Source organism: Anolis carolinensis, chromosome 2 (assembly GCF_035594765.1).
Source record: "Anolis carolinensis isolate JA03-04 chromosome 2, rAnoCar3.1.pri, whole genome shotgun sequence".
Lineage (NCBI taxonomy): Eukaryota > Metazoa > Chordata > Lepidosauria > Squamata > Dactyloidae > Anolis > Anolis carolinensis.
In genome coordinates this window covers 113103585-113116335 of record NC_085842.1, presented here as the reverse complement: position 1 = coordinate 113116335, position 12751 = coordinate 113103585, and the positions used below count along the sequence as shown (strand labels likewise).

General features: G+C 42.5%; 1 protein-coding gene across 11 annotated transcripts in view; it reads right to left on the bottom strand.

The window, feature by feature from the left end:
• Positions 1-12751, bottom strand: part of LOC107983185 (uncharacterized) — a 263915-nt gene that overhangs the window by 124213 nt on the left and 126951 nt on the right. For all 11 annotated transcript variants that reach the window (XR_010002771.1, XR_010002772.1, XR_010002773.1 and 8 more), the window contains one exon: positions 7003-7115. Coding sequence is in view for 8 of the 11 variants with exons in the window: in XM_062970409.1 (XP_062826479.1) it covers positions 7003-7115 (113 nt within the window). In the remaining 3 variants the exon portion in view is untranslated. The remainder of the gene's footprint in view (positions 1-7002; positions 7116-12751) is intronic.

The window sequence follows — 12751 nt, the reverse complement described above, 5'->3', positions numbered from 1 at the left end:
TGTTTTTGAATATTTACCATATTTCAAAGAAAAACAGTAAACTAACTGTAAGTGGGAAAGGAGGGTCAACAGAAACAATATGGTATCACCAATAACTTTAATAATAATAATAATAATAATAATAATAATAATAATAATAATAATAAAGATCTCAGCCGGCATTTGGAAACAATAGACATTGACAAAATTACGATCTGTCAACTGCAAAAGGCCACCCTACTGGGATGTGCGCACATCATCCGAAAATACATCACACAGTCCTAAACGCTTGGGAAGTGTTCGACTTGTGATTTTATGATATGAAATCCAGCATGTCTATCTTGTTTGCTGTGTCATACAATAAAATAATAGTAATAATAATAATTTATATGTACCCCGCCCTATCTCCTCATGGGGACTTAAGGTGGCCTCAACATAGTAATAGGCAAACATTCAATGGCTATATAAACAAAAAACATAAAACCTTTAAACAAGCATCAATACTAAACATTGTAAAATAAGTTAAAATAAAAAGTTGCATTAAATAATTACCATTAAAAGCAATTAAAAAACCAGCCGAGGTAAAATGTCAGATCCCTTTTGCCTTCCCTCAGGCTTCTCCTATTGAGAATGGCATTGGCCTTCCAGTGTGATGCTCCGGCCTAGAACAACATTGGCCTTTGCAGCTGCAGCATCATACTGTTGGCTCGTTTTTGGCATGCATGCGGTCGACTAAGACTCCTTTCACAGAATCCTAAAGTTGGAAGGGACATCTAAAGGCCATCTAGTCCAACCCCTTTCATTCTGCCTTCATGCAGGGAAAGCACAATCAAAGCACCCTCGACAGATGGCTATCCAGCCTTAATAATTTTACTGTTAATAATAATAATAATAAGAAGAAGAAGAAGAAGGAGGAGGAGGAGGAGGAGGAGGAGGAGGAGGAGGAGGAGGAGAAGCAAAATACAAATGAACAGTCACAGAAGCGGCAGAAATATACAATGCCAGAAAACCGCACAGTTATGAAATGTTATTATAAATCTGAACCTCAAAAGGGTGGCTAACAAAAAAGGATGCATCAGCTATGGAAACAAGAGTACCCTGACTCACAGATAACAGAAACCCGACTGGCTGACCAACTAAGATTCATAATCAGAAACAAAGTGTTCAGTGAAGTTGAACTCGAAGAAATCCAGAAAATCTGCAAATCAAATTACCATCAGACCACAGCACAGACAGCAGCAGAGACTCCAGCAACACTTGGAATGGTGGAACAGATTGAACCAGAAGAAAGTGTGGAGCTTTTGCAAGAATTTGAAGAACCTGCACTTGAAACACCTGTTGAACCACCAGGAACCTTGACAGCAAGACAACAAGAGCTCAAGGATAAGATCATGGCTCATGCTGCAGCAAATGCAATAAGAAAGCGGCTCCCAACTCTAAAAACAGTGCCCAAGAGACACCTGACGCTTCTCATGAAAGATGTGAATACTGTCAGAGTAATTTGCAGCGCAGCAGTAGTTGGATGGAATCAGTGGAACGCAGAACGAAGTGACACCCAGAGACGTTAGTAAAACTATATACAAGTTTTACTGTAAGCAGTAATAAACAAGACAAACAGACTTGAGACGAATACACTAAGCAGACAGCACTCGACACAACTCAGAACAGAACTGAACTGATGCAATCAGCAATGCACACACACTTGTGTCTGGACACTCCCCAGTTCCAGCCACACATCAAGGCCAACACAGCTTCTCAGCAATTAACTCTTTCCAGACTATAGCACACTCTGGATGATGCAATCAGTATGCAATACATGCAAGACACAAATTGCATTTAAACACTACCAATACACAAATTCCACATTAACAAATACAGTATTCTCCACTGTCCAAATAACATCAATTGAACAAACAAACCAGTTTGCCTACAGTGCAGCAGTGATAGTAACAGAAGAGCTTGAGCTCCTGCAACCAGGCCAGCCCCAAAGAAAATCGACTGGAAAACCAAAGTGGAAGGTCAGGCTAGAGTTGAAAATCAAAAATCTTAGATCAGATGCAAGTAACCTGAAAAATATGAAAGAGAAGAAACTGAAGAATGACAAAATCAAGCAATACCTGATCAGAAAGTACTGGGTGAACACCAGAAAAATTGAAGAAGCTTTGGAAATCATGAAAGAACAAATTACAGCAACAGCCAGAAAAATTGAAAGATATGAAGCCAGAATGATCCAGTACAGACAAAATCAACTGTTTCAATCAAACCAAAGACAGTTCTACCAGAGCCTGAACCAAACAACAGACACAGTAACCATAAAGCCAGAGAAAACTGCAACAACGAAGTTCTGGAAAGAGCTTTGGGAAAATAATAAGAACTACAACAAAAACGCTGGGTGGATGAAGGAGTTTGAAGAAAATTCTCACAGAACAAAATGGAACAGATGGAAATAACAACTGAAATGATCAGCAAACGAGTGCAAAAAGTCAAGAACTGGACATCGCCTGGTAGTGATCAACTTCATGGATTTTGAATACATACAAAGGGTCAGAAAAATTCTCAAAAGCAAGCTCAATGGAGGCAACACCATCAAGGCCATAAGCACCTGGGCCATACCTGTCATAAGATATACTACTGGCATTATAAATTGGACACAGGAGGAACTGGACAATTTGGACAGAAAAACAAGAAAACTAATGACCATTCATCATTCACTGCACCCTAGCAGTGATGTTGACCGGCCATATCTGCCTAGAAGATCAGGTGGCAGAGGAGTCTTACAAGTAAAACAAGCAGTCAAAGAAGAACAACATGCCCTGGCAGAATATGTAAAGCAAAGAGAAGAACCTGCTTTAATTGAAGTCAAAAATCAGAAACTCCTCAAAGCACAGCAGACAAAAAACCAGTACTAGAAAACCACACTACAAACTAGAGATGACAGCTGGCACAACAAAACATTGCATGGAAAGTTCCTTGACAAAACTGAAGGAAAAGCTGATAAGGAGAACACTTCGCTATGGCTCACGAATGGGACCCTGAAGAAGGAGACAGAAGGCCTGATCCTTGCAGCCCAGGAGCAAGCCATCAGAACAAATGCAATGAAGGTAAAGATCGAAAAATCAGCTGATGACCCAAAATGCAGACTGTGCAAGGAAACCAACGAAACCATTGATCATATCCTCAGCTGTTGTAAGAAAATCGCACAGACAGACTACAAACAGAGGCACAACTATGTGGCCCAAATGATTCATTGGAACTTATGCCTCAAGTACCACCTTCCAGCAGCAAAGAACTGGTGGGATCACAAACCTGCAAAAGTATTGGAAAATGAGCACACAAAGATACTGTGGGACTTCCGAATCCAGACTGACAAAAGTTCTGGAACACAACACACCAGACATCACAGTTGTGGAAAAGAAAAAGGTTTGGATCATTGATGACGCCATCCCAGGTGACAGTCGAATTGACGAAATACAACAGGAAAAACTCAGCCACTATCAGGTTCTCAAGATTTAACTTCAAAGACTCTGGCAGAAACCAGTGCAGGCGGTCCCGGTGGTGATCGGCACATCTGGTGCCATGCCAAAAGATCTCAGCCGGCATTTGGAAACAATAGACATTGACAAAATTACGATCTGCCAACTGCAAAAGGCCACCCTACTGGGATCTGCACGCATCATCCAAAAATACATCACACAGTCCTAGACACTTGGGAAGTGTTCGACTTGTGATTTTGTGATACGAAATCCAGCATATCTATCTTGTTTGCTGTGTCATACAATAATAATAATAATAATAATAATAAGAAGAAGAAGAAGAAGAAGAAGAAGAAGAAGAAGAAGAAGAAGAAGAAGATTGGAAGAGACCCCTTGAGCCATCTAGTCCAACCCCTTCTGCTTTCGTGAAGCAAAAGCATAAAGAGCCCCCAAAGAGGTGGCCATCCAGCTTTATTATTATTATTATTATTATTATTATTATTATTATTATTAATAATAATAATATGGTTGGAAGAGATCCCTTGGACCATCTAGTCCAACCCCCTTCTGCTTTCATGAAGCAAAAGTACAGTCAAAGAGCTCCCAACAGGTGGCCATCCAGCTTTAATATTATTATTATTATTATTATTATTATTATTATTATTATTATTATTATTATTATTAAAAATAATAATATGATGGTTGGAAGAGATCCCTTGGACCATCTAGTCCAATCCATTTCTGCTTTCATGAAGCAAAAGCACAATAAAAGCACCCCCAACAGATGGCCATCCAGCCTTAATAATATTACTGTTAATAATAATAATAATAATAATAATAATAATAATAATAATAATAATAATAATAATAATAATAAGGTTGGAAGAGACCCCTTGGGCCATCTAGTCTAACCCCATTCTGCATTCATGGAGCAACAGCACAATCAAAGCATCCCCAACAGATGGCCATCCAGTCTTAATAATATCAATATTAATAATAATAGTGTTGTAAGAGACATCTTGAGGCATCAAGTCCAACCCCCTTCTGCCTTACATTCTGCCTTCTTGCCTTTGCTGGGAGTGAGAGGGCTCCGCTGTGTTCGCTGCATCATCTGCTCGCTGTGAGGCCTCTCGCTGCCAGCCCAGGCCTCTTGCTGTGTCCAGAGGACTGCCCCTACGTCCCGAGTCCCCTTGTAGCAAGCGCAGAGCCTCAGGTTTCAGCAAAAGTTCTGAGCTAACAGCGAGAGACCTCACAGCGAGCGGAGGACATAGCGGATACAGCGGAACCCCCTCGCTGCGAGTGAAGGCAAGAAGGAACTCGCAGTGAGGGGGCTCTGCTGTGTTCGCTGCATCCTCCGCTCGCTGTGAGGCCTCTCGCTGCCAGCACTGGCCCCAGGCTGCGACTGAAGACCCTCGCTGCCAGCATAGGGCCCTCGCAGTGAGAGGAGGAGGCTGTGGATGAAATGGAGGAAGAGGCTGCAGAGGCGAATGCAAGGCTGGGGACTTGAAAATAGCGGTGACAAGCTTCACCCGAATATAAGCCGAGGTGGGCTTTTTCAGCCCCCCAAAAGGGCTGAAAAACTCGGCTTATATTCAAGTATATACGGTAAATGTCTGAACATGCAGACATGCATGAAAAACAGTCCAATAACACTATGTCAAATATTTCAGTTGGGAGAAGAGCCTTTTGTATCATGGAGTAACCCGATAAATTTCAGTCGGTTGGAAGGTGTGAGGCTGGATTTTTCTGTTTACTACTAAACTGAGAGAGTCCAGTAGCTTTAGAGTGGAGTCCACGTTTTGGAGAAGTGCTGACATTGATGTGGCTGTGAGGAGACAGTTGTCTAGGTAGGGGGAAAGGACAATTCGATACCGCCAAAATTCAAAGCTAAAGCTTGGAAAACTTTTCCATTTGAGCCTGCACAGATTCAGTAAACCCACATGTGTGATTCACAGATGTCACAAAGAAACGGATTTTCCAAAAGGGTATGATAAAATCAGTTATAGAAGTATGGTAGTATCATACAATTCAGTCAATAGATAGAATTCTACTAAACTGTATTTGATAGGAGTCTGTATTGCTTATGTAAATTTCTGAAATTATTGTTATATTACATCCTTGACACTATTTTGAATTTAAAATGTTTCCCACAAATAAATATATTTATTGTTGAAGCTATGATATTTTTTGACATCTGAGACACAGACATAATCTCTGCTTGTTTCTAAGAAATCTTAACAATGAAAAGAGTTGTAGTCAAACACTAATAAAGAATGGTAGCCATTGTAGGCCAACACATTTGGAGGGTACCTGTAATGAAGTGTGAATTTTTGGTTTACAGATGTTAGGTGTAATTATGTGTTTGTGTTTTAAAAGGGTCAGTATTTTAGTTATAGCATCTCTCCACTCGGAGGTTGGTTGCCATGGAGAAGTGGGCGGAGCCAGTGCAGGTTTAAAAAAAAACAGTCTATGCTCTAATGAGGCACAGGGAAGACTGATCCTGGGTTGAAGGGATCAGGGAGCTCAATTGCTTATTTTTGAGTCAGTTTAAAATAAGTTTGGTGACTTATTTAATGCAGTCTGTGTCCTGATAAGGAACGGAGAATTTGTGATTGTATATCACAGGGTGACTGCGGTTTAAAAGCAGTAGAGAAAGAAGTGACATTTTAGGAAGTTTGAATCACCTCATTCTAATATTGCAACTGTTAACTAAAGTGCCTCTAAGGAGAAACGTTATTGTAACCATTAAGCTCTGGTGCCTGAATAAACTTGTTGTTGTTCCTCAAACATCTGGACCTCTGACACATATATTATGAACTGAGTTGTGTTACCATCTAAGTAAATAATAAGAAGAAAGAAAAACAAGAATTAAAAGGTCTCCTCTCTGAGTCTTTGGTGGCTGCATCTTCCCAAAGTGGTGTAAAGCGTTAATAATCCCCTTTACATTTGGTGGCAGAATTATAAAGACTTTATAATTTGGTTGCAGCGTAAATAAACATCTTTACATTGGTGGCAGCATTTAATAAAATAAAACCCTTCTTTACAGTACCCCACTGGGGAACAGCTACTTTAGCTTACTGTCCAAGCAGGACCTGTATTTAGGCAATGTACAAGTTGGTGCAAAGGTGCATCTACTCTTTTCCAACTATCCTGCTTTCTATGATTGCTACATTTGCAAAGCAATAATTTCAATGTAAACAGAAAACGGATAAAGTTTATCAACATATAGAAGCATTTTACCCCTACTAAATATCTATGCATTACTTCAATTTTTAGATGTATCCTATGTTAATTACTCATATTACTCCAAGTATCTCCAAACACCTACCTCTCTGACATTTTTATGAACTGGTTGGTTTTAGTATTTTTAGAAGCAAATGTCAGACTAATATAAAATGTGATATATGTCACAATAGTTTCAAGTATATTTTAATAGTCCTTGCTACACATGAAATATATGAACAAATTCAAGGCAAATGTCTCTTTGCAGTACCAATTGTTATGGGTTGGACCAGATGCCTCAGGAAATCTCAGTTATCAGTACACATACCATTTTAACGCACTTTCCGCACTGTCTTCATGAGACCAAGCCCAGATATGATCACGGTCAATGTCTTGTAGTCCTAACCATATACGTCCATCAAAAAACATTGTTATCCACTTCTGCAATTGAAAACAATGTTAAATATAAAACAGAAACAAAAATTATTTGTCTAAATAGATAAATTTTACAATTATTAGGAAAGGAATCCATCTGACAAAAGAAAATTACTTCAGCCAGACCATTTGTTGGATTGATATATATAGTTACCCACCTAAAGGGATCAATTAGAATTGTTCATTTTAATGACTGATAATAACAAATATTATTATTTAATAAATAATTCACGTCGGCTTTGGGAAATGTCATCCAGAGTGATTTACATAAGAAGTCATCCTTTTGATCTTAGCACATTTGTTAGGGAAAGAAGAGATTTTAGGGGCAGCACAGCATGATCACTGTAACGGATTGGCCTACCTTACAGGGTTGGTGTGTAAATACAGATCAAGACCTTGGTAAGAAAGGCAAAGCCAGGCAAGGGAAGGAGTGATCAGGCAGCTCCATATAGTGCAGTCTGGTTGGTTGATAAAATTGGAAGAAGTTGCTTTAGCAACAGGAGGTAGGCAGGGCCAGAGAGACAGTGGGCGCTATTTAGCCAAAGAGTTAGTTAGGGATTGGAGCGTGAAGACAGAAGAAGGAAGAGTTTTGGAAGCTGTTAGTTAAAACACCTCTTTGAGGGAGAAAGTTAAATTAGCTTTCAGGGAGAAATGCTAGGAATGATGGTGAGCCTCTAAGGGTTAGAGTGCTTGTGTTAAGAGCCTTTGGAAGAGAGGACTCGGCAGTTTATAAAGCCTGTTTATATTCCTTTTGAGAGAACATATTTTTAAGGAATTCAAATTAAAAAAAACAATTCTCTGTTTAAGTAACAAGCCTGTTGTTTTATTGTAACCATAACGCAACCTTTTTATTAAGGTGCAAATAAACATCACAAGTTCTGTTTTATTTCACCTCAAGTTTCCAGTGTGCTTTTCTTTTTATCATAATAAAGAGGTTGCCTGTCTGCTTATTAACCATTGCTCCATAAGCAGAGGCGGTCAAATCGCCAGGCGAGGGAGGCATTTGCCTGTGGCACCATCGTCTGGGGGCGCAGTCGAGGCCCCGGGAACATGGCGCGCCACCCCCTGCCTCCTTCTCCTTCCGGCCGGGCCTTCCCGCTGCGGTCTGGGCCTTGTCGTAATAGTCCTCCTCCTCTTCTTTCTTCTCTTTCTCCTCTCCAGGGAGCCTCGACGAAGGAGGAGGAGGAGGAGGAAGCCCTGGCACTTCTCCTTCCGCACTGTTTCTCACCCCATCGCAGCCACCTCCTTCCCCAAGCCCTTGCCGTTGCCTTGGTGTTGGTGATGCCCATGAGGGGCTTTGGCGTCCCCTCCGCGGGCTTCCCTCCGGCCCTGCAGCTTGGAAAGCGTCCGGCGCAGGGGGTCAGCCATGCCCCTGGCCTTCAATGTGCTTGCCTCGTTGCTGTCATCGAGGGGAAGGGCGCTGTGAGGGAAGACTGCCTCTCGCCGCCAATGGTCTCACTGTGAGGGGCTCTTTCTTCTCCTCCTGCTGCTACTGCCTCAGCTGCCCTTCGTGACAGCAGCTGTGAGCCCTTTTGCAGCCTCCACACCTCCTCCTCCTCATCGCCCCAAGGAGAGCAACAGGCTGGGAGACACACACACACAGGAGATGTTCCCGCTGGAGGGCGGAGGTTAAAAGCATTGAGTTCAATTCTTGGTGAGCAGTGGGCTCCCAGGCGTTAGCAACTCCAACTCCCAAGAACCCCGGCCAGCTTGGCGAACGGCAGGGAACTCTGGGAGCTGAAGTCCCACACACCTGGCTGGCAGGGGCAGGAAAGGGTTAATCTCCCAGCAACTGCGGGAACACTTCCTCCTCTGTGTGTGTGTGTGTCAGTCCCAGCCTGTTGCTCTCCTCAGGACGAGGAGGTGTGGAGGCTGCAAAGGGGCTCCCAGCTGGGTTAACAACATATTGAAATGTGTTGCCGAAGGCTTTCCTCACCAATGTGATGTCACAGAGCCCTTCGGGTCATGACCCGGTACTCGTTGCGGACCAGAGCGACGAGGATTTGGGAATTTTGCCAACTCAGCAAGAGCCCGTTTCCTTCCAGATGCACCCTGTTGACAATTCAAGCCCAGAGCTCATTAAAAGAGCCCTTGAAGCCGAGTCTGTTCCCAGCGGTTCCCCTCCTTTTCAAAGGCGGCTGTTTTGAGAATCGAGCCGCTCAGAGAAGGCCAGTCGAAGATGAAGCGCAAGATTAGCTGCCAGAGAGAATGTTGATTAAGCCGGTTCCCTTGGGAGTTTTCAGGGAGGCTTGCATCTGCTGAAGATGTTGTTTCTAGTCAGTCTTTCCCCTGGGAAAAGTGTTGGACACCTGTTTGAAAGGGAGATTTGAAGTCCCTTAAAAGTTCTGCGCGCTGGCCAGCCAGTGCGATGTCAACGTGTCAGTTGGAGTGTTAACTTTGCCTCTAGTCCTTGTGGCGTTCTACTCGTGTGTAGATTGAGTTAAGTTCGGATCGCGTTTGGATCCTCTGTTTCCAGCCTTGTCTTGTTTCCTTGCCTTGCCTTGCCTTGAATTCCTTGCCTTGTGACTGGTCTCCTTGGAATTCTTGCTTAAGATCCGGATTATTCCCCACTCAAACTGCTTGGAAGTTTGAGTGTGTTTCGATTAACTGGATTTTCACCTTTAAACTCTAATATTGGACACTGAACTTTATAATACTGGACTATATTTGACCTTTCCCAGAAGGTCTATTGATGGACTATATATTCTGCTTATTTTTGTTCTATTTCCTCAATTCTATAATAAAGATATTAGATTGTTTATTGGCTTGGTGTCTCGTTTCCAGTGCTCTCGCAACCTAGGGTATCACAGCCAATGCCTTGGGAGGGGCTGGAAAGGGTTAATCTCCCAGCGATTGCGGGAACACCGCCCCGTGTGTGTGTGTGTGTGTGTGTGTCCCAGCCTGTTGCTCTCCTCAGGAGGAGGAGGAGGAGGAGGAGGAGGAGGAGGAGGAGGAGGAGGAGGAGTGGAAGCTGCAAAGGGGCTCCCAGCTGGGTTAACAACATACTGAAATGTGTTGTCAAAGACTTTCATCGCCGGAATCACTGGGTTGCTGTGAGTTTTCCCAGAAACATTTGCCATATTTCCTCCCCCAAACTACTATGGTTTTAAACTCTAATGAGATAGAACACATTTGAAAGTGCATTTATGAACTCTTGTCTTTGTTTTGGATTCACCTTCTGATGCCAAGCAGCCCTGTAAACTTCTGATAGCCTTATAGCAAGGCGGGAAAGGGCGTCTCTGTCTTCAAATTCCTTAGCCTTGTACAAAGCACTGGGAAATTCAGTACAAAAGGTACTTCTCTTTAGTACAATCAGAGGGAGAAATGGCCGCTCTGGCAGAGGGATTCTGGGACTACACCTTCGCAGGCTGCTGGTACTATCCAGAAAAAAGGCTAGATGCCTCCTTGAGGAAAATGGGATTTCTATCCATCCTAAGGACCTTTGCACTGTTTTGAAAGTATGCAAAGCAGGGCACTTATAGACATATTTTCTTCTAAGCGCAGGTTCTTCTTGCCTTTCAAAATGGCAAAGAGAAAGTAAGTGGCACTGGTAGTTAGGTACAGTTTGGTGTTGGCCGTAGCTGCCAAGGCTGCTGCCTCGAGTTCTCTTTGGGATTACTTTACCATCTGGAGGACAGGAGAAGATCTCTGGGTCATGCCTTCTGTCCATGACAAGGTTAAGCCAGAACACTGTACAGTCACACAGTGTCCCAAAGGACTGGGATTCTCTAGCCAAAGGGAAATTGCAATAAAAGGTCAGCGACAGCTCTGCAGTTTATCTGTGTAATCCTATATGAGTATGTTGTATTAATAGTAATTATGTTGTTGTTTTATTATGTTTGTGTTGTATGTTTTGTGTTGGTAATTGATTGCTTTGTTGGAATCTGCCCCGAGTACCTTCAGGGAGATAGAGTGATATACAATTTGGTTTGTAAGGTAAACTCTATTATCCATTCTATTCACCTCTACCTTCTACCTTTTATTTCTCAATGATTGGTTTTGGGGGGAGGGGGAATTCTGTTCGCCTACTCTTGAAAATTACCTTGGGCCGGCTCTGTCCATAAGACAGAGTTTCCCTCCATTTGTGGGTCTCTCTGTGTGCTGGATCAGATGAGCAGTGGCAGATATTTGCTATATTGGTGGCAGCGAAGAAATATATACTAACAGTGCCCAACCACACGTTGCTGTGGCTTATGGGAATGCTTTGTTGGCCAGGTGGAATAGCAGTGAATAGCCTTGCAGCCTCAAAAGCCTGGCCGTTTTCTTCTTATGGGAATCCTTGTTTGGTGAGCTGGAATACAATGGAATAGGCTTGCTGCTTGGAAGGCTGGGTACTTGTGTTGTAGGGGGATGGTTTTTTGGGCTGCTAGAATTACAATGAATAGCCTCGCTGCTTCAAAGTCTATCTGCTTGCTACCTTGGGGAATCTTTGGTTGGTCAGCTTCAATAGTACAGAGTAGTATCACTGCTTCAAAGCCTGGCCGCCTTCTACGAAGGTTAATCCTTTGTTGGTCTAGTTGAATTGCACTGAATAGTCTTGCAGCTTCAATGCCTGGCTGTGTTATAACTAGGGGAATCCTTATTTGGCGAGCTGAAGTAGCACCCTCAATGAAAGAGCTGCTTTGAAGCCTGGCTACTTCCTTTGTATGGGAATCCTTGTTTGGCCAGCTTGTCTTCCCAAACAATAGTCTTGCAGGTTAAAAGCCTGGCTGCTTTCTATATAGGGCATCCTTGCTAGGCCAGGTTGAATGGGACGGAGTAGCCTCATGGCTTCAAGGCCTGGGGGTTTTCTACAAAGGGGAAATCTTGGTTGGCCAGGTTGAATAGCACTGAATAGCCTTGCTGCTTGGAAGCCTGACTGCTTTCTACTTTGTGGAATCCTTGGTTGGCCAGGTTGAATAGCAGTGAGTCGTCTCAGTGCGGCAAGTATGAATGCTAGCATTTAATAGCCTTGCAGCTTCAAAGCCTGGCTGCTTTTTCCCTGGAGGAATCCTTTGTTGGGTGGTGTTAACTGGCTCTGATTGTTTCCTTTCTGGAAATTCCAATTTCCCTGTTTTCCGAGTGTTGCTCTTTATTTACTGTCCTGATTTCAGAGATTATATTGTTCTGTATTATTATTATTATTATTATTATTATTATTATTATTTAGAATCAGACTAAAGAGAATGGGGAAAATACACAGACCAGTTAGATATGATCTCACAAATATTCCTAGTGAATATGCAGTAGAGGTGAAGAATAGATTTCAGGGACTAGATTTAATAAATAGAGTCCCAGAAGAACTATGGACAGAAGTCCACAACATTGTTCAGGAGACAGCAACAAAGTATGTCCCAAAGGAAAAAAAAACCCAAGAAGGCAAGATGGTTGTCTGTTGAGACACTGGAAGTAGCGCAAGAAAGAAGGAAGGCGAAAGGAAATAGCGATAGGGGGAGATACGCCCAATTAAATGCACAATTCCAGAGGTTAGCCAGGAGAGACAAGGAACTGTTTTTAAACAAGCAATGCATGGAAGTGGAAGAAGACGTTTGTGTGTGACGTTTTATGACTGTTTTTATCGTTGTTGATGTTTTACTGCTGATTGATATATTTTATTGTTTTGCTTTTGCTTTTCAATTGTTGTGTCCGGGCTTGGCCCCATG